Source organism: Schistocerca nitens, chromosome 5 (genome assembly GCF_023898315.1).
Source record: "Schistocerca nitens isolate TAMUIC-IGC-003100 chromosome 5, iqSchNite1.1, whole genome shotgun sequence".
Classification (NCBI taxonomy): Eukaryota; Metazoa; Arthropoda; class Insecta; order Orthoptera; family Acrididae; genus Schistocerca; species Schistocerca nitens.
Genome location: NC_064618.1, coordinates 243,118,553 through 243,140,917, shown reverse-complemented (window position 1 = coordinate 243,140,917; position 22,365 = coordinate 243,118,553). Strand labels below are relative to the sequence as shown.

The 22,365-nt window shown below is 38.5% G+C and overlaps 1 protein-coding gene across 5 annotated transcripts in view; it reads left to right on the top strand.

Moving 5' to 3' along the window:
• The window catches only part of LOC126259611 (palmitoyltransferase ZDHHC16B), an 81,053-nt gene extending 65,139 nt beyond the window's left edge, over window positions 1-15,914 (top strand). For all 5 annotated transcript variants that reach the window (XM_049956524.1, XM_049956526.1, XM_049956522.1 and 2 more), the window contains 2 exons: window positions 7,516-7,637; window positions 15,372-15,914. In XM_049956524.1, the coding sequence (XP_049812481.1) occupies window positions 7,516-7,637; window positions 15,372-15,590 (341 nt within the window). In that variant the 3' untranslated portion in view covers window positions 15,591-15,914. The remainder of the gene's footprint in view (window positions 1-7,515; window positions 7,638-15,371) is intronic.
• Window positions 15,915-22,365: the final 6,451 nt, after the last annotated feature.

Here is a 22,365-nt window from a genome sequence, read left to right as displayed (position 1 = left end):
CTGACAAGAAAAGCGTGTGGATATTTAAAGGCTGTAAAGGGCTGTGGACTACTGTTTGCCACAACAGGAGATACAAAATCCCTTACTCATGTGGTCAAGTGTACCTAGGATTTGATAACAGGAGCACAAACACCTGGCTTAAAGAACAGGAGTATTTATTTTTTGGGCAACTCAGATAAATTAACAGTAGCAGATCTTGCCCTGACACCAGGGTACTCCCCAAATTCATTCTCTGATGTACAGTTTTATTAATGTCCAATGCTTAATCTGCTAGGTTGTACAGAGAGGTCACAGAAATTACAAAACAAAAATGACTTTAACAGAATTGGAGGGGGACTAAAAATTGACAAGTTGTGAGAGTTAGTGCTAAATAAACTAAACAGCACCAACTGTTCTGTAACATAAGCTCCATAACATGTCAATGTGACTTTGCTATCTGTGGTTTCGTATAAGCAGTTTGATTTTCTGAGATTGTTTGAGTTTGAAAATCAACCTAGAAGTTTTTATAGCCTCTGAGGATTTCTACGGCATTAGGATACGAAATGTTAGGCAAAGAATATGTTTGGACCATGACATAATGCCCAAGTAAGAAAAGTCACCAAGGGTACAAGTACTGGCCAAGAAAACAAACCCTGCGTTGCACTGTTGGTCCTATTTAGCAAGCTTCCGTACTATGCTTCTTGCCCTTTGTGTTCTTGAAGCAGACGTGCTTTTTTCCACATCTGTGTTATAGTTACTTGGCAGCTCTGTTATTTGGAAAAAAATTGCGGTAAAAAGACCATGTGAAAATATTGAAACTCACAGATATTGGGTAGTCAGTGCTGTGATTACACTAAATGCCCCTGAAAATTAATTGTAAAAGTAACCTTCCTCATATTGATTCACACTGTTGAGTGACAGCTGAAGCAGTCATCAATGATATGCTGCTTATACCGTTGTCCTAAAGGTATGTTGTTCTGTTGCATTTTTATTTTTATATGTCCCATTGTGACAGCCAAAAATTGGATAAACTCTATACAGTGCAAAAAGATCCCACTGTTCATTGTCAAGTTTTGGATGGTCTATCCCTTGCTGAAACTATGCTAAACGCTTTGTACCATTCCCAGTTTTTTGCAATTTGAATGCAGTGTGCTGCAGCTTTGTATTGTTGGACTTAGATTCATTGTGGAGTACTGGTGTCACTCTGCAATGAAGACCGAATATGTGACACTTTGGCATTACAAATGCTAACCATTTACAGAGAATGATGTATAAAACACAGTGTGTTTCTGAATGTAATAAGTCTTTCCACCAGCTTCATACTGGTATGGTTAGCCATCACAAGAAATTTTGGCAAACATGATAGGTTACCAATAGTTACTGTACTCAAACAGAACTATGAGAGCAGGCGCGGCTCGTAATTAAGGGCTCTGAGGCGGAGCCGCCCCAAAATATACGTTAAAGTAAATTTCGCAAGAACGTATTACATAATTTAAATTATCAAGACGAATTTAGCATATTTCCCGTTCCGATTAAATTTACGACGGTCAACGTTTTTGGAACTGTTTGTATCGATAGATGTTTTCCGAACGGTTAGTAGTGTTTAGGCTGCGCCTTGGAACGTCCGTAAGCTGCATGTAGTGGCGGTTTGGGGGCGTGGCTTCTACATGGTACTGCTCTTTATGGGCGACCCGAAGGATCAGAGCTTGCAGCCTAAGGGTGTCATACCAACCACCACACATTTTTCAGGTTCCACTATCTATGTAATAAAGGAATGTAGAGTGGCCGAAACTTTGCTATCCAATCTCTGTCTCTGCACATCTCTACTACGCTTCGATGCGTCATTAATCGATGTTTAGTATTATTGTTTTGATAATATTTTACATAGTTGTTTTATTTCTGCCATTGGCTATTTTATCCACATTTAGAATAAGTTTGCAAATACCTCACCAGAGCGCACTACACTACAGTAACATACCAGTACTGCCATCTAGCAAGAGTTTCATAAGTGGTTAGAGGACAAAGCGCGCGAAATTCCCATTACTTTACTTTCCTTGCTTGCTGATGCTGACTGCATTTGTTGATACCGTGTGATATTAGCAAGTTTCTTTTTCGGAGTATATTTTGCAAGATTTTAGTGAGTTTTACTTGCTGGTGAATATCTGCGACATACCGCGAGTGTGAAACAAGCACAATATGAATTCAGTGTGCAACTTAATAGGTAAAAACTTGGAACATGGCCATAGGATGAAAGTGAAAGAACTTGGTGCATCCAGACCCGCATTAAAGATCTCTCCGAAACGCATCTTTTCATATGATTTGCTGCAAAGTGTCAGAAAATGTAATGACGACGTATAAAAACACTAACAAAAGATTTTAACTCGAAGTTAGCTTGTAATGATATTTAATACCTGATTATAGAAGATACAGTACGTAAAATTATGGGTAGAGAGTGATCTGCCCACCCCCTCCCCCTGTATTCTTAGTTGTTTATGTCAGACTAATCTGTAGCGTAACCCGAGGTCTATGTTGGCTCCGATCGATAAATGCCACAGCCTTCCCCAGTATAGAAACCATGAGCCGCGCCTGTGTGAGAGTATTTCTTTTCAATCACCACCAGGCATTTAGAGTAGAAGGTGTGCTTGGTACTAGTTAAAGCCATTGGATAAGATTTTTCTGATTGTTGAGGGAGTTAGTTTTGGTCTCTCATTGAACCAGAGGAGAACATCACATTGGCCTCTAGCTGTCTTTATAGCTTTTTCATTGGTTGCATAGGAAAGACTTTAGAGCCCATGGCTAGATGTCATGTGACTTTTACCTTAGAATCCAGGAAGCTTTGTAGTTGCTTCTAATGTTGTTCCTCCTTCCTCCTTTCTCCTTGATTGCTTAACTCTTTTAAACACCACAACATGTAGTCCTACACAGACAGCCCCTCTTTGGTATTTTCTTGCCTTCTGAAAGCTTATGACTTTGATCAGAGATTGTTATAACAGTTCCAAGAATAGGGAATTCAAGGACAACTTACCATCTTTATATGATCCTTGTGAATGGTGATTTTTCAAGTAGTGAATCAGTAAGTGTGGGATTCAGAGTAAGGCATCAAGACATTTGTGTGAATGTACAGCTTATGATGGAGGGCTGTGCAATCACAATTCAAATGGCTAGTGATCCTCAAGCTTTTGGAACTGTGATTTATTTATTTATAAAAAGATGCTTTCTCCTGCTACTTTTGAAATTTTTGGATAAGATACAAATATCAGGGCAAATGATACAATAAAAGTTTGGTTGACACAATCATATAGAAAGCCTGTGAACAATTATTTTAATGCTCGTAACACTCAGAGGATGCCTTGAATTTGGTGTGTAGTGGATACAAATACAAATCAGACAAGGACTCCTTGTTATTTCTGTGGGATAAAGTTTCATTGATAACAACAATAGCACCATGGTTTAAAAATACTGAAGAAGTTAGAGTATACAGTGCTTTATATTAATTGTCTTTCAAGAATTGTGAACCAAAGTCAGGTCATGTACACTTCAAACTAATCTTATGGCATAAAATAAATACATTAAAATGGCCCTAGTGAATGAACATCATGTTGCATGTATGGCTCAGCACAAGACCTATTAGGCAGAAGAGTATAGCTGTGAGTCACTAACTTCTAGCAGTGCCACTAAAGAAAAGTAGCTGCAAGTTGTAAAAATATTGGTGGCTCAGAATTCGCATTTGAATGAAATATGTATTGGATTATTATTTTGATGACAGGTTTTGAGTTACACTTCATATAGAAGATACTGAAAACCCAATCTCTTGTAGTGCCTTCTTCATATTGCTTCCTAGTTGTACTAAAGCTATTGTCTGGTCACATGGGTAATTTCTTTCTAAGAGGATTTAGCATGCACGGTGAAGGTTAGAATAAAAAGAAGTATTTTATAATAATGGTTTACAATTACTTCCATATCAAAAATGAATGCAATTGTAGTTTTAGTCATAATTTGAAGAAAATAGTGTAGTTTAAAAATAAACCATAGATAAAGTAGGTTTCTGGCTTTCTCTATTATTTTGTCTGTTGAAATTTTCTTCTGTCTTCAATTGAGTAATGTCACTTCCTTGAGCACCAACCCTGTCAAAACATTACTGGCATGGCTGTTAACCCCAAAAAAGATGTCACCGACAACAGATAAGTTAATTCTGATGCATACTATAGACAAAATAATTTGAACTGGTTGCATTGCTAAGGAGCTATTTTTCGTAATGCCATTGTGCTGTAACAAGTTTTATAAAAACTAATTAACTCTGTAACATACTCTTGTGCTCTGCTGGAAGAGAAAACTATAGAACCTATGTGTCTGTGGAAATGACAAGCAGCTGGAAAAAAATCCTGCAGCAACAGGACCAACGACGACTGAAGAGAATTGTTCAACGTGACAGAATTGCAACTGTTCCGCAAATTGCTGCAGATTTTATTACTGGGCCATCGACACGTGTCAGCATGTGAACCGTTCAATGAAACACCATCAATATGGGCTTTTAGAGCCGAAGGCCCACTCGTGTACCCCTGATGACTGTGCGACACTAAGCTTTACGCTTTGCCTGTGCCCATCAACACTGACATTGGGTTGTTGATGACTGGAAACATGTTACCTGGTCGGATGAGTCTTGTTTCAAATTCTATTGAATTGATGGACATGTACAGGTATGGAGACAACCTCATGAATCCATGGACACTGCATATCAGCAGAGGACTGTTCAAGCTGGTGGAGGCCCTGTAATGGTGTGGGGCGTGTGCAGTTGGAGTGATATGGGACCCCTGATACTCCGACAGGTGAGACATACGTAAGCATCCTGTCTGATCACTTGCATCCATCCATGTTCATTGTGCATTCTGATGGACTTGGGCATTTTCAGCAGGACAATGCAACACCCCACACGTCCAGAATTGCTATAGAGTTGCTCCAGGAACATTCTTCTGAGTTTAATCATTTCTGCTGGCCACCAGACTCCCCAGACATGAACATTAGTGAGTATATCTGGGATGCCTTGTAACTTGCTGTTCAGAAGAGATCTGCACCCCCCTCGTACTCTTACGGATTTATGGACAGCCCTGCAGGATTCGTGGTGTCAGTTCCCTCCAGCACTACTTCAGACATTAGTAGAGTCCATTCCAAATCGTGTTGAGGCATTTCTGCATGCTTGCGACTGCTCTGAACGATGTTAGGCAGGAGTACCAGTTTCTTTGATTCTTCAGTGTATTTCATACATTGTATAGTATGTCTTATATTAGTCTTGAAGAAATGTGAACAAATTTGGAATTTGTCTGTAGATTCATTTATGGCAAAAATCATTAGACAGCAATAAGACAAGTTGATCCAGTAATTTAGAAACTGAATTGACCTACAAAGAGAAAATCTGTTATTGTTAAGGATGAATTCAAAGACATCATTAAACTATATATAAATAATACTAGTCACTGACATTTCATCCTCATTTGGGCTAGGTATTTTCAGAGATAAATTGGCAATGTGTCTCCTGGGATTGAAACAATAATTTAATTTTTTTTTATAAGAATAACTGTATACTACTGTATTTTTCTTCTGTACTGTTGAGTTAGTTTTTAAGGTACTGCAGGAATACTGTTTGTCTTAGTAAAAGTATGAACCCCACATGCATTGTTACTACAATGGTGGTTTGAAAAATTCTCGGAATCACCATGAGAGGTCAGTGCTAGCGCAACGAGTTGCTCATGTGATACTCATTGGACTGTTGCCTGTTAACACGTGCCACGTCAGTGCTCTTGGAAGAGAGCTGTGATGGTGATGTGGCTCTGTTGTTCTTCTCCCATAGTAATTTGCAAAGATGGAAAAAAATCGATATTTGAGCAGTGATTAAGTACTTCCTAAAGAAAGGTATGAAAGCAGAGGAAATTCATGGCGATTTCCAGAATACACTGGGGGACTCTGCTCCTTCATATTCAACTGTTGCCTAGTGGACAAATGAATTTAAATTTGGTCAGGAGAGCTTACATGATGATCTGTGCAGTGGTCAGCCAAGATGTGTCACTACTCCAGAAAAAATTGCAAATGTACACAAAATGGTCATGGAGGATTGCTGATTGAAAGTGTATGAAATTGCTCACGCTTGCCAGATGTCATCTAAAAGGGTATATCACATTTTAACTGAAGAATTAGAAATGAAAAAATTATCTGCAAGATGGATGCCTCGACTCTTGACGCTGGATCAAAAACACAGAGAATGGACATATCAGAACAATGTTTGGCCAGTTTTAGGAGAAACGAACAAGATTTTTTTGCAGTGGTTTGTGACCACAGATGAAACTTGGATGCACTACTGGACCCCAGAGACAGAACAACAGTCAAAGCAGTGTAAACATGCTGATTCTCCACCACCAAAGAAAGCTAAGACAGTTCCTTCAGCAGGAAAGGTCATGGCATCAGTATTCTGGGATGCGAAGGGGATTCTGTTTGTAAATTCTCCCCCCACTGGGCAAACAATTACTGGAGAATACTATGCTAAACTCCTGGACAAATTGCAACAAAAGATACGCAAAAAAAGGCCAGTTTTAGCAAGGAAGAAAGTCATCTTCCACCAAGACAATGCTCGCCCATACACGTGCCATCAGCAAGGCAAAATTATATGAATTAAGATATCAACTGTTGCCACACACACCTTATTCACCTGATATGGCTGTGTCAGACTTCCATCTCTTCCCGAAACTGAAAATTTTTGTGGTGGACAAGGATTCTTTTCAAACCAAGAATTGATAGCTGGAGTTGACAACTGCTTTGCAGGCCTGGAGGAAACTCATTTTTGAGATGGGATCAAGGCACTGGAACATTGTTGGACCAAGTGCATTAATCTACAAGAAGATTACTTTGAAAAATAAAAAAATAAATGTTTGTGATGTAACTAACTTTGTTTTCTATTCTGTTCCGAGAACTTTTCAAACCACCCTCGTATCATCAGCAGTTTGACATCCACTGCTAAATGAAGGTCTCTGCAAGACTTTCCCTGCCATTACGGTCGTCAGCTGTATCCATCCATGCTGCCCCAACATGACTTCTAAAGTTGTGAAGCTATCTTCAGTTAAGTTGTCCCAGTCCATTCTTATCTCTTAGAATTCAGCACAGAATTCCAGGGTCCATCTACCAGTGATTGCTTTGATTGTATGTCTCCGTCCGCCTCAATTTCATCAATAGCTGTCGTCTTTATGGCTTGCACTACAGTCTGCACCCTGCTGTATTTCTATCCGTCCTGTCTCTCCTACTAATTTCCAACATTCACTTCTCCATTGCTTACTAAGAAACCCCAGTCTTTGAATAATCTCCCCCCCCCCCCCCCTCCAATAAAAATTTGTCTTTTATTACAATGTAATTGTCCTCTTACTATCTCCATCTCACTACATTCCTCCCCCTCTCTCCCTTCCCTTGTCACACATCCTGTCCCTTACATGCAGCTAATATTTGAAGCAGATAGTATCATAATATTTCTTAAATTTGATATTTTATTGCGTATAGGTGTGCTGATTGCACTTGGCTCACTAATGATGTGGCACGCACGACTAATAACAAGAGGAGAAACAAGTATTGAAGCACACATCAATAAACAGGAGACAAAGAGGTTAGCTGCACTCAATAAGGTAACTCATCATTGTTAGAAATGTAAACTAGATTATAACTTTGTGTAAAGTATATGTAGGAGACACCACTGTTTTTTAAATTAATTAAAATGAACATGAGTGAAAGAGACTGTGTGTGTCATACTTATTTTATTAAAATAAACTGTTGCTGGCTAATGAAGACATATTTTTCACTTGGTTTGCATTTACATTTATATTCCATGTTTAAGTACCCTCTTAACCATGTTAGATGTTGGTGTTTTCTTCACTTTGTCTTAACATAACCTTCACATTTCATATTTAATTGCTCAAGAGGAAAGAAGCAACTGTGTCAACCCTCAACTGCTGTAATCTTTTTGTGGTTGTGAGATACTGAATAAACGATCCTTTGTATAAACAGCTAATAAACTGTAACACGCAATATCTGTCAGTAGAGCTTAAAAACTGTTTCTATCTGTGAAATAAATGCCTGATGATCTGCTCTTATTAGAAAACCATAATAATTATTTTAATACAAAACTTTTTAATATAACACATTTTTAAAATGGACTAAAAAATATAAAATTTCTCCTAGCCATATACAAATTTCTAACACCATAAAAGTAGTCCTGGAAATTTATGCTTGTGGATTTGTAATAGCTATGACAATACTTGCTGAATTTAAAGTGGAAAAACATGGGTTGTATACAGTAGTAATAGTAAGGAGGTGAACTATTCACATATCAATAAAGTATTGCATGTGCCCCACATTTTTCATTTTAAATTCTAAAAGTATTTTCACATCTCTTAAAAATTCACAAGCACAAATCTTCAGGAATATCTGTATCGATTTAGGAATCTGTATGAGGCTGGGAGATTTTATTTTTATACTTTTCAATCTATTTTTAAAATGTGTTATGTAAAATGTTTTTTATTTAAATAATTATTTTCTGCTTTTTAGTTTTGTGCATTTGAAATCTCATAATAAATTTCAAACCATGTTGACATTACAACAGACATGTGTGGTAAATTCCAGGCTTATTTCAGTTTTTCTTCATCCTAGTCAACCAATACATTGCTTTCTCATACAATTATCTCATGGAAAGACCTCCAAATGCAAAAATTTGAAAAAATCAAAGTATATGGAGACTTAACAGCAATTGTTCCACTACAAAACATTTGTAAGTGGAACAGTAAAAGGGGGAATAGCAGTGGTACATAAAGTATCCTCTGCCACACCCCAGACAAATATGTTAGTTAATATTGCATTGTCATCCAGTTCTGTGCTATTCTGAAAGTTTCATCATAACTACTGATAGCCTTGGAAGAGCCATCTCGTGAGCAAGATGTACGAAACGGGCAAAATACGAAGCCTATTCAAAACATTCTAGAACATTTGTAATTTCGCAGCAGTGGTTTGTTGGAGCGAAATGTGGTTGGCATCCGTGTGAATGCCTGTAATTAATGTGTAACTGCCAGAAGTTTGATTTATGTATGTCTGTTATTGTTCAGTGCTGTATTGAGTAGAACATTGTGTCACCCAGTTTGTAAATTTCGAGGTTGCAGAGTTAGAGGAGCAATGCATATGCATTAAATTTTGTTTGAAACTCAAGAAAACCTTTACAGAGACACACTATGATGCAGGAAGCCTACAGTGATGAGAGCTCAAGCCATACTCGGTGTTACGAATGGTTGACATGGTTTAAAAATGGCCAGATGGAAGTTAAAGATGAACCTCATTCAGGATGCCCTTCAACGTCTACTGATGACGCTCATGTCAGGAATGTCAAATTGTGCATGCCAATCAAAGACTGACTGACTGAGAGATTGCAGAAGAATGTAACATATCAGTTGAACTGTGTCATGAAATCCTGACACAGCACCTTGGAATGCATCATGTTATCACCAAGTTTGTCCCATGGCTCATGAGTCAAGACCAGAAAGAGTTTCACCTTGCAATCTTTGAAGGGCTTTTGGATCATGCAAATAAGAATAAGATGTTTCTTAAGAGAATCATAACTGGTGATGAGATGTGGGTTTGTGTTATGATGTTGAGGCCGTGGTTCAGTTTTCACAATGGGTCGGGAAAGGTTCTCAAAGACCAAAAAAAGCTTGTCAGATCAAGTCAAATGTCAAAGCCATGCTGACAGTTTTCTTTGACTTTGAAAGATTAATTCATGCCACAGGGACAAACTGTTAATTGATGGTACCATCAGGGCATGTTGCAACACCTGCGAGAAAATGTGAAAAGGAAATGGCCTGAAATGTGGTGAGATAATTCATGGCTCTTGCATCACGATAATGCACCCGCACATTCATCCCAGTTGGTGTGTGACTACTGCAGAAAAAACGAAATCACTGTGCTGCCTCATCCTTAGTACTTTCCAGACCTTGCCCCTGCAGACTTTCTTTTATTTCTGGAGTTGAACACCCCGTTGAAAGAATGAAGATTTGCAATGATAGGTGAGATAAAAGAAAATTCGCAGATGACACTTCACGCAATCCAGCAAGAGGCACACAAAGATTCCTTCCAAAAGTGGAATATCAATTGTATAGGAGAGTATTTTGAAGGCGACCACGCAAAATAAGTAAAAGATAGGAATAGAAAAATTTTGTGTACAAAGTTCTGGAATTTTTTTAACAGGCCTCGTACTCTTTGATTTCGAGAATAATATAATAATTCCAGTTCCAAAGAATGCAGGTGCTGACAGGTGGGAGTATTACCACACTATTAGTTCAACTAGTCATGGTCACAAAATACTGACACATATTCTTTACAGAAGAATAGAAAAACTGGTAGAAGCCAACCTTGGGGAAGATCAGTTTTGACTCCGGTTAAATGTAAGGCCACACAAGGCAATAGTGACCCTATGACTTGTCTTAGAAGTAAGGTTAAGGAAAAGCAAACCTACATTTATAGCATTTGTAGACTTAGCAAAGCTTTTGGCAGTGTTGACTGAAACACTCTTTTTGAAATTCTGAGGTAGCAGGAGTAAAATACAGGAAGTGAAAGTCTATTTACAACTTGTACAGAAACAAGACGGCAATTATGAGAGCCGAGGGATGTGAAAGGGGAGCAGTGATTGAGAAGGGAGTGAGACAGGATTGTAACCTATCCTTGATGTTATTCAATCTTGAATAAGCAGTAAAGGAAACCAAAGAAAAATTTGGAGCAGGAATTAAACTCCAGAGAGAATAAACAAAAACTTTGAGGTTTGTCGATATCATTGTAATTCCATCAGAGACTTGCAAGAGCAGTTGAATGGAATTGACAGTTTCTTGAAAGCTGTATATAAAATGAGCGTCAACAAAATCAAAACAAGGATAATAGGATGCTGAGGGCATTAGATTAGGAAATGAGTCTCTTTGAAGAAGAGAAATTTGATAACATTGAATGTAGTCTGTCCTGAAGGCATTTGTATGGATCCATTTATGGATGCAAAACGTGGACGATAAACTGTTTATATGAGAAGAGAAGCCTTCAAAATGTGGTGTTACAGAAGAATTGTTGAAGAGTCTTTCCTGAAGGCATTTGTATGGATCCGTATATGGATGCGAAACATGGACGATAAGCTGTTTATATGAGAAGAGAAGCCTTCAAAATGTGGTGTTACAGAAGAATTGTTGAAGATTAGATGGGCAGATCATGTAACTAATGTGGAAGTAGTGACTGGAATTGAGGAGAAAAGATATCTGTGGGGCAACCTAACACATTCTGAAATGTCAAGGGATCACCAATTTAGTATTGGAGGGAAGTGTAGGGTGTAAAAAACCATAGAGGGAGACTAAGAGATGAATACAGTTAGCAGCTTCAGAAGGGTGTAAGTTGCAATATTTATTCGGTGATGAAGAGTCTTGCACAGGATAGAGTGGCATGGAGAGCTGCATTGAATCAGTTCGGACTGAAGACAACAACAATACCAGGAGCAACAAGATTTGGTCACAGGGTGTGAATGTACTTTATCAATTATTTTATCAAATAAATATGCATTTATATTAAATAAACTGATCTGTGAATATGTATAACTGCTTCCATTTCAGTAACACTTCAATTATGCTTAATAATCATATTGCAACTTTTTAATCAGTTGGCCTTTTCGAAGATTCAGGCATCCAGTATTAGTGTTCCTGCATTCATGTTAAACATTGTCATGTGATTTATGGTTAACAAAGATGCCCTTATGGGCTAATGGTCTATGTACCTCATAGTGAAGAGATGATTTTGGCTGCAGTTACTCACATGTTGCTATCTGCCACTGAATCTTGCCTATCTGTTAAGAGAACGGAGACAAATAAAGATGGTTGTCCATCACAATTCACTGATTAGGAAAGTGAAGCTGGTGGTAGTGGATTGACCAGTATCAGTAGAACTTTGAAGAGGGAATGTTCCATGTGTTTTGCCCATCCTTTGCATTACTTATTAGTCAGATGGTAGCACAGGCATTTATAAAGTTACATTGCTTAATTTGATATGCTGGCAGGATCACTTTGCACTACAAAGGAGTTGTGCAAATACCCACAAATTGATGTTTGTACACATAATTCACTGTAGTGCTGACAAGGATCGTAAACAACAGATGTGTCAATACCAGGACATAAAGTCTTTGCGAATTGCATTCTTTGTACTCAGTTGGACAATAACTATGCCTTGCAGACAGACACGTGAACAATATAAGCAGGTGTGATGGGATGTGTAGTTGGGCTCAAAGAAGCTGGGTGGAGTAATCTGCAAATTGCTCAATATTTGAATAGGAGCGACGCTACAATGTTGGTAGGAATTGGTAAGCCATGGCTGAACAATTTCAAGAAGGAAGATGTCAACCTAGTGAAATGCCAGAATGTGAGGCCCGAGAAATCGTTGGAGAGGCAATCGGAGCCCTGGATTCATCATCACCACCACCATCATCATAATAAATATGACATGCAACTGGTGCTTCAGTGAACACAAGGAGCAATAATAGGTGGCTCACAGAAAAGGACTGAGTTCATGACGCCCCTTGTACCGACTACCATTGACATCTGTGCATAAACAATGCTGTTTGCAGTGGTTTGGGGCGCATTCAGCCTGGAATCTCATTGACTGAAGTAGAATTGTCTTCAGTGATGAATCTCACTTTGAACTGAGTACCAATAACCAGCAAAAAGGTGTATGGAAGTGCCCTGAACAGCAGTGGGACTCCAACCTGACTGTCGCCCACCATACAGCCTGACAGCCAGGAGTGGTGGTTTGGTGTGTCATTTCATGTCATAGTAGGACCCCTTGGTTGTCATCTGCAACCCCCTTACAAAAAGTGTTACATCAATATTATTCTACACCCTGTTTTGTTGTCTTTCATGGCTAGCCATCCTGTGCTTACTTTTCAGCAAGATAATGCCCTCCTGCACACAGTGAGAGATTTTACTGCTTGCCTAACTGCTTGCTAAATTCTACCGTGGTCAGCAAGGTTGATGGCTCTCTCCCCAATTGAGAACGTTTGGAGCAATATCGACAGGTCCCTCAAACCAGCTCCAGATATTCATAATCCAATGAGCCATTGTTGTTGAATGTGTATTAGTGAAAATGGAAAATGTTCTAAGTGCCAAATCTGACACTTGTCAGGAGAATGGAAAAATAATGTATCTCTGTTTGTGCATAACTGGTTTGTGTCAAGAAACTGAGAAGATGATCTAGTATCACAAAATTATGCTGCTCAGCACGAGACATGTTAGAATTTTCTTAATAAAGTATTTATTTTCTGAATGCTGTACCAAGAAACCGACTGGTAGCCACTATTAATAATGCTGTTTATTTACACAGACAGCACTGTTACTGGTTGTGGTCAGACAGGTTCATGTTTATGTTGCATTTGTTGTTGTTTACATTAGTTGTCAGCTGTGTTTTTGTTCAACAAGTAATGTAAACGACAACAGATGTAATATAAACATGAACGATTGTCTGAAGATGAACCAGTTGGTCCAAAACCGGCAATAACATTATTTTTGTAAGTAAATAGCATTAGTGACAGCAGCTACTTGTTGTTTCCTCCTTTGCGAGGATCATCTTGTATGTTATAAACAGCCACAATATCAAAAATGTCAGCATTTACAAAATAGTGGCTCAGTATTCAACAAAATAGTGGCACGTAAGTTTTTGTTCCTGGTACCATCGATACTGAACCACTAAGTGTTGTTTGTGATAATACATGCACAGAAATATGGCATTAAGTTTGTAACCACAGCTTGACACTGACTACTAATGCATATTTGAAATACTTTCCCCATGGTTTGTCACTTTTATAAAGCCATTGGACGTTCAACAGACAACTGAGGATACAGTAGCAATGGAAGAATCATTTTTTGAAAAAATGACACTTGGAACATTTTCCATTGTCACTTTCATTTTTTCTACAAATCATGAAACATACACTATTTGATAAAATATATCCAGACGAACAATGCAGGATTAACCACTAGATGTCACAAAATGCAGACCTTCTAGTACAAAAGGAGGCTAGGAGTATTTCGTTGTCAGTAGAGAAGCAGTAACGGCAGAATGAATTGGCTAGGGCAGCTCAGTAATTTAAAAATGCAACTAGTTAGTGGATGTCACTTGAGGAAGAAATCCATAAGGAACATTTCAATCCTTGTAGGGCTGCCAAAGTCAACTTTGATGATGTGATTGTGAGGTATGCAGCAGAACAGCAGCAGCTAAACCAAGACCAGACGGACCATATATACGGATAGACAGGGAGCATTGAGTATTGTGGGAGTTGTTTTAAAATATCACATAAAATCAATGGAAGGAATCACAAGTAAGCTTCAAAGTGCTACCAGCAGTCCAGCTAGTAATATGACAGTGCTTAGGGAATAAGAAGAATGGAGTTCAGTGGTCAACAGCTCCTCATAAGCCACTCACTCCAGTAAGTGCTAAGTGAGACTCGAGGTGGTGTAAAGAGCAACACCACTGGAAAAAAGTACTTTGGAGTGAGGGATCATGCTATATCCTGTGGTATTCTGATGGGAGGGTTGGGTTTGGTAGACTCATGGAGAACATTACCTGCCATAATGTGTAGTGCCAGCAGTGAAATACAGAGAAGGTGGTATTATGGTATTCTTTTCTTGGTTGGCGTACAGTCCCATTATTGCACTTAACGAAAATGCTTTGTATGTAAGGATATGGATACATTTTACAGTGTACAGTGCATGGTAGAGGAACAGCTCGGAGATGGTGATTAATTATTTTAGCATGACAACGAACCCTGTCCAAAAGTAACATCTGTGAGGCAGTGGTCTGTGGACAGTAACATTCTTGAAATGGATTGGCCTGCCCAGAGTCCCGACCTGAATCTGATGGAACAGCTTTGGGACGAGTCAGAAAATTTTGCTCAAAACCCCAGCTTCTTGAAGAATGGACTGCTTTTGCTCCAAACATTCAGCAACCTCATGAAAAGTATACACAACAGAGTTAAAGCCATTATAAAGGTGAAGTGTGGATACACTACAGATTAATATCCACTAATGGGTGTCAGGACACATCTCACCAAATAGTGTAAAAGACAATCACCTTATTCTTATGTTACTCACATTTCATTTTCTGTACCTTTCTTTGTTTAGAATAATTAGACTCATAAGTTATAATTAGTTTCAAACTTTTATTATGGAGATGACTTCTTGTTAGCCATGCTATATATTTCAACAACTCTTTCAGATGTGCAGCATGAACTGGATTATAAGAAATATATAGTGTTGGTCTGTTGCAGCAACATACAATTCTGTATAATTTTGTTTGGTTTCTAGGTGTACAAAAATCCTTACAATTTTGGTCCACGAAGGAACTGGAGATACTTCCTGGGGATGGTAAGAGGCAGAGGGTGGCGACATGTCCTCCTGCCCTCAAGTCACAAACCATTAGGTGATGGATTGACATGGCGTTCAGTACACTCAGACTCTGAGCACGATAGTGATGATGATGGTGATGATGGTGATAATGGATTATCATATACCAAAGATCCATAAATTTGATAATTTTAATAAGCTGTTTAGATACCAAAGAAAAGTGTATTCTTAACTTTGAAATGGAACATTATCTTTTTTATTCAGTGAACAATGACCAAGTGCTATTTATATTTATTACAAAATAAATTGCAAAAAGGATGTTGTTTTGTACAATTCAAATTTTTTATCTATGCACAATAAAATGAGAAGTCTTTCAGTATTTGGTTATTGTGTATTCAGATAAGTGACTCCACATAATAAAGGAGCTAAGCATTTGTGAATTCACATGAACACACTGTATGATCTATTCATATTGAATAAAGAATTTTACAGTTTTCATTTTAATACTGATTGTTTTTCATTTTTGCAACACAATACGTTCTCTATCAGTACCTTGTTATGCACTGACACTTGATGGTGTGGCATGCCAATGTATAGTTGGGTTACATATCACTAAGGTGAATAAAATGTGGTATAGCAAAAAGAAATGTAATATAGAAGTATAAAAACTGACGTCAATTGTTGAAGTCTAAGGTTTAAAAAAGTGCTCTGATGTTTTTTATATAAGGTAAGATCTGTAACATAAATGTATTGTGGTTGAGATATGTTCCCTGTCATCACGCAAAATGGACTGCAAGCCTCTTATCAAAATTAAGAATTGTCTCTCCTAACCAGATGGTATGTTTTTTCATTTGGTGTGTAATGGTACCATTCTGTAGCTGTACCGAGTCCCTTCCAAACAATCTTTTACCCAGATGCTTCGATGATAATTTTTACCTTATTTTTCTTGTACGGTTGGCTTTCCAGAATTGTGTTGGTGCAGTGGACCTGTGCTATGCATTGTCACCAACACTTGCCATGTGACTTCTTCTCTGTCTGGAGAGGGTCAAGGGCTGGAAGAGGGCTTTGTAGTATTCAATCTGTGGGGGAGGGAAGTGATGCAACTGCTTTTTAAGTAACTTGTCTCTTTTTGGTTCCATTTGTGTAACATTTACAACACTGGGTGAACAGCTCTTTTATTAATCAGATCATCTCCTCCTAACTGAATTTCAAAACAGGACAGAAGTGAATGACATTTCTCTTCAGTTTCTTTCAGCTGTTTCTGTGTGTTGCCGTTGTTGCAGCACATCTTGTTCTCTCTCTTCAAAAACACTGCCAAGCTGCTACACCAAAGCTTAAATGACCACTTCATAGCAGGTAGAGGCACCCAGTCACCACCGCACCATGCTGCCTTTTTGTGCTTGTGTGTCTCACTCTGACTGTACAGTGATCAGAACCAGTGCTGAATGGTGGAAAGTTCTTTACATGCCTACTACCTAAACAAAGTTTTTACCCAGTCATCTTTCATCTGATTATGAGGAAGAGGTGGAACAACATGTTACACGACACAATATGCGACATACTGATATCTGTATACTTTCATTGTCATATACTGGAGAGTTTCCTTGTGAGGAGAAAACTGTCCATCAAAGGCCAGTGCTCAACTAGGAGGTGTTTTAAGGTGACTTGTTGCACTGGTGGCAGGAAGCAGAGCTGCATTGTGGCAAGAAGCCATAATCACAGGTTGCAGCTTATTATCACTCATGTCCCATCACTGTTTCTCCCACTGACACATGATCCAGTGTATCAACAGTGAGATGGTGGTTTGCAAGGAAGATGCACTTTGTGTAACTGTTTTTATGTTATAAGTATCCATGGATGCCAAAATAGTAAACCCTTTTTCCTGTAACTGCAAATGCTCAGTGCCCAACAGAATGTTACCTTGTTCCTTCCTTATGTGAGGAAAGGAAAGATTTCCAGTATGTTCACTGGGCCTCTTTTGTGTAAATATTTCTGAAAGATAGAACTGCTAAATAACTATAGACAAAATAGCAGAAACTAGTGGAAAAACAAAAATGGCAGCTTAGACAATGTAAAGAATAAAAATCTAAATACTTTTCCATCAGAACATAACAGAACATAAACACGTTAAATAAGAAAGATGAGTTTCTCGTATCCCTATAACAAATTTAAAAACTAAAGGTACATGTGTTACGCATAACAGAACATCGTTCGACAAAGGCCTTGATGGCCAGAAGCTTATGTTGTGACAGTCTTTTTTTTATCTGTGATTCAGCATCTTCGCTATACACTATGTGGTTAGTAGCAACTTTCCTTTTCATAATATTGTTGAAATATTCTGCAAACATATTCGGAAAAAATATCAGTGGCTCTGAAATATAAAAATGTCAAAACAGAAAGTGGTCCTGTTAATACTGTATTTTACAGCCTATAAGACAACACATTTTTTTCTTCAAAAAATTGCCTCCAAAGTTCAGGTGCATCTTATACACAAAATTAGTATAAAAATGTCCAGTGTTTGATTTAAAATTCCCACCAGTCTTAAAATTGGCCATATATTTGATGCTGTGGGAAATCTCTACCTTGGAACACTGGATTCAACTGGCAGCAGCAGTGCGCCGATGTGACAAATGTGATTTCAAGCTTTGTAATACTGCCTCCCTCCTGCTCCGCCATCAACAAACCAGATGAGTGTGTAGTCTATGATGGGTCATTCCACTCTATAGTGCCATTGAACTTAAATAGAAAGTGATTTGTGTTATCTGCATCTGTACGATATTTTTCTTAGTATCTAGTTTCGTAATGGGGAAAAAAAAAAAAAAAAAAAAAGGCATTCATATGATGCAGGCTATAAATTGAAAGTAATATCATATGCAGAAGAACATGGAAGCAGAGCAGTTGAGTGGCATTGCGGCCCTCCACCAACAGAAAAAAAACCATTCGTGATTGACGGGCCGGTAAAGAAGAACTGAAACAAAATGAGGAAGACTAAATGTGCAAATAGAGGACTGAATGGAAAATGGGGTGGGGGAGTTCAGATAATGATTTTTTGGCATTTTAAAGGTCGGTTGGATTTTATAAAATATGAATGTTTTTTAGTCTGCTTTGCAATTTCATAATAAAAATGGTAAATCCTACAGGCTTGGCATCTTGTAGTCTGTAAAATATGGTATACAAAAATATAAACAAAACATAATAATACACACATACATGATGGCACAGAAAAGACATACGTATTATTTTTTTATTTAGTTTATGCATGTTTCAGTTTATTTATTTATTTATTTATTTATTTATTGGCTCTTTCATCTATGGTGGTATGTTGTGCTACAGGTATCTGCACATAAATAGGCAACTCAAATTTTGATGTTCACCAGGAAATGTGTTAAGATGGTCAGTCACTTGATTCCTTGTAGGTCTTTCACACAGTGGTGAAAACTTTATTTACTGTATTTTTTTGTTCTAAAAGATGGGCCACTCTGTAATCTGCAGAGAATGTTGACCATTACAGTTAACACACACATTAAAGCTGAGTATGACATTCCTGTGTCATTGGCTTTGTGTTCACATTTTCTGCCTATTGCTTGTGCCTTATGTGGCATTGTAGAATGAATAAAATGCTTATATTTGAAACATTTTAACTTATTTGGAATATAAAGCAATATCTTAAGCTGGATGCAGCCAGCAGTTCAAGTTTTCTAGGAAGACTATCAGTACAAATGTCAGTATATGTATTAATGACACTGATGATCCTAGCTGTCTCCCATTCTTGCTCCAGCTGGCTAATTGATTTGTTTGTGGCGTCTTCACAGTTAACATCATCCCTATAATTAAGAACAGTGTTCAACTCACATCTCTACCTGAAGAGTTCTCTTTCTTTTAATCTATCCCTTTCTTAAGTGTCCCAGCAAAACTTTTTAGCTTGTATAAGGGTGACATCTTCAATAATGAACCTCCTCCATCTGTCGTTACTATAAACCATAGGTCTCTGGAGTGGTTTTTCCAAACTCTGAAGGAATGTTTGGCCTGCAGTTGCTCTCTTCATTTTATAAAGGAAAAATTACAATGCAACCATTAAATATGTTGATTTTGCATAAATAAACGTATTGCATGAGTGCAATATTTTTCCCTTGTGCAAGACTTGTAGTGCTGCACAGAATAATAGTTACTGAACAACCAAATATTATTGGAAATACTGATCACCTAACTTTATTTACTAGTTTGTCTGCTCAGGGCTCACTGAACCCATTGGACTTTTTTTTATAGAGAATTAGTAAATGCTATTTTGTTACCACATGACAGTAGAGAAATGACTGTCAACTCAAACAAAACCCTACTTACCTGGGACTGCACATCTGTGGTGATGAGCAGTACCTTACCAAACGTGCTTCAAGTTCCCCCCCTCTGCCCCCCCCCCCCCCTCCAATATAGCCTGCAAAATGATCTCTCATGCCATATCCACACATTACCCTAATCCTCTGAGCACCCCCTCATCCCCCAATAACAGCCCAGACTACAACAAATTAACCATGTCTTTTGGCAGGATTTTGACTGCTTATCATAAAGCCTAGAAAGAAGGAACATACTATTTATAATCCTTCCAGTCCTCACTCAATCTATGAATTATCCTAGTCCATTCTTATGCCACACCTACTCCCAACTCTTTGCCATAAGGATCAACCCTGCATGAAAGACCAAGTACGAGATATGTGTAATTGCCCCACACAACACATCATTCCAGTCCCATCACAAGCATGTCTTTTCCTATCCTGTCAGAGGCAAGGCAACCTGTGCAAGCAGTTATATCATCTGTTCTACTGAATGAATGGCCATTGCCATCCTTCTCCCCAATACCAGCTTGTCTACATTACAAATTTAATAACTGTCCTTACAACACGGCTTTCAATCTTGTCAGTTCTTGGTTGGTTGTTTGGGGAAGGAGACCAGACAGCGAGGTCATCGGTCTCATCGGATTAGGGAAGGAAGTCGGCCGTGCCCTTTGAAAGGAACCATCCCGGCATTTGCCTGGAGCGATTTAGGGAAATCACGGAAAACCTAAATCAGGATGGCCGGACGCGGGATTGAACCGTCGTCCTCCCGAATGCGAGTCCAGTGTCTAACCACTGCGCCACCTCGCTCGGTTGTCAGTTCTATTGGTCTCGGTTCCCACCAGCTACTGTCTGTCTTCACTCCTACTCCATGCCCCCCCCCCCCCACCCTCCTCCTCCACATCACTCACTCTCACCTCTCCAGTCTTCCTCTTTTCTATCTACCCCTCTCAGTTATTCCTTCACTTCATTTATTAAGAATTGTGGTACAAACTTTACCTTACTTCTGCTCACAGTTTTATGCAGGGCATGTGATGTCCTAAACCCAATGTAATGAATCTGAAAAACCATTGATGCCTCTTGGCAGTCTATGATATTGTCACTATGGCTACAAGTAATTATGCAGATACTTCTTTGACTGTTCTGTTTCCCTGTAAATAGCTACTGAGAAGTCAGAATGTAGTCTTTGGAATGGAACTCAAAGAATTGTGCTCCACAGCATAATAAAGGAATGGTACTGAGCTGGCTGCAGGATCGGAGCTGTGATAATGTCTCTGGTGTGTCATCATTTCTGCCTGTTGGCGGAAGATTTCCATCTTTGCCAGTAGTAGGCAGAAGCAATTTAGTTCACAGTTGATAGTGCCCTCTTTGGCAGCTGGCAACACTATTGACGAATATGACATGCTAATGGATGTGGGCGCAGGAGCAGAAAGTAGTCCAGTTTTGTGAGTGCTGTGTGAAGGTGGCTGCTCACAACAGAGGTGCCAGGTCAGTGGTGTTCCTGTGTAGTGGTGATATTTGTGGTACACTTGTTAATCCTGGCACACGACAGTTTTATCATTAAATTTTTGTTGTGTTTCTGATTCCTCAATAAATAATAATGTTACATGACTCAATAGCCTGGCGCAAATCTTTTGATTGTACAACATGACTTGCCTGCCCCTGAGCTAACAGCACCGGTGTTCTCAGGTGGTCACCCATCCAAGTACCAATAGCCTGACATTTCTTAACTTTGGTGTTAGGGCAAGGACTGGTGTATCCAACGTGATAAGGCCATTGGGAATTCTTCAGTAATATCAGGGAAATGAATTTTTCATATTTAATGGAACTGATTGTATTACCATTCAAGAAAAACCATTGAAAGTGTTGTTTCGAGAGATTCTTTATGTGGCGGTGTTTACATAAAGTGTAATTTGTTATACATGTATTGTAAAATATAAATATTTAACTTTTGTATATGGAATATCATTCATGGGAAAGCACTGATAGATAAGATACTAACTCTTTCTACTTCCTTCACAATATATCATTACGTGAAAGCATGGAAATAATGATTAAGGAGCCACAAAACCCACTAGTATAACATGAGCAACTAGGGTCAAACCCTTAACATCAGATCTTAGATATTACAGTTCTGCAATGTCTTGTCAATGTCAAAATATTCTTGTCACGGCATGATGTTCTGTTGGTGGTTTGTGTGAATATTACCATCTGAAATTCATTGTGGAAAGTTTTGATGTGACACTCCATGATGTTCGGTGTGAGTTGACCTGCGGCTTTATTTTGGTGCCACATTTCAGCAGCGAAGCCATCTGTATTTAGCACAGTGACTAAACTATTGCAAACTCACCTAGTTTGCATTCATACTCAAGAAAGTAGCTTTTCCACAGACTGCCTTTTCATGAGCAAAAGAATGAAAGCAGTGTAAGTAATAGTCGTTCTTCATAATGAACCATAATTGAACCTCAATTGGAAGTTAATGCTCTTCATTTCTGTACATGTTACATGTGCCCCATGAGTTAAATGAGTGTGGCTAATTGATAAAATCTGAAGCTCAGCCAGTAATAACTGGGTTTGGATTTGTCAAAACCAAGCTTTCTCAGCTAGGACCTTAATGCCTCTGGTCC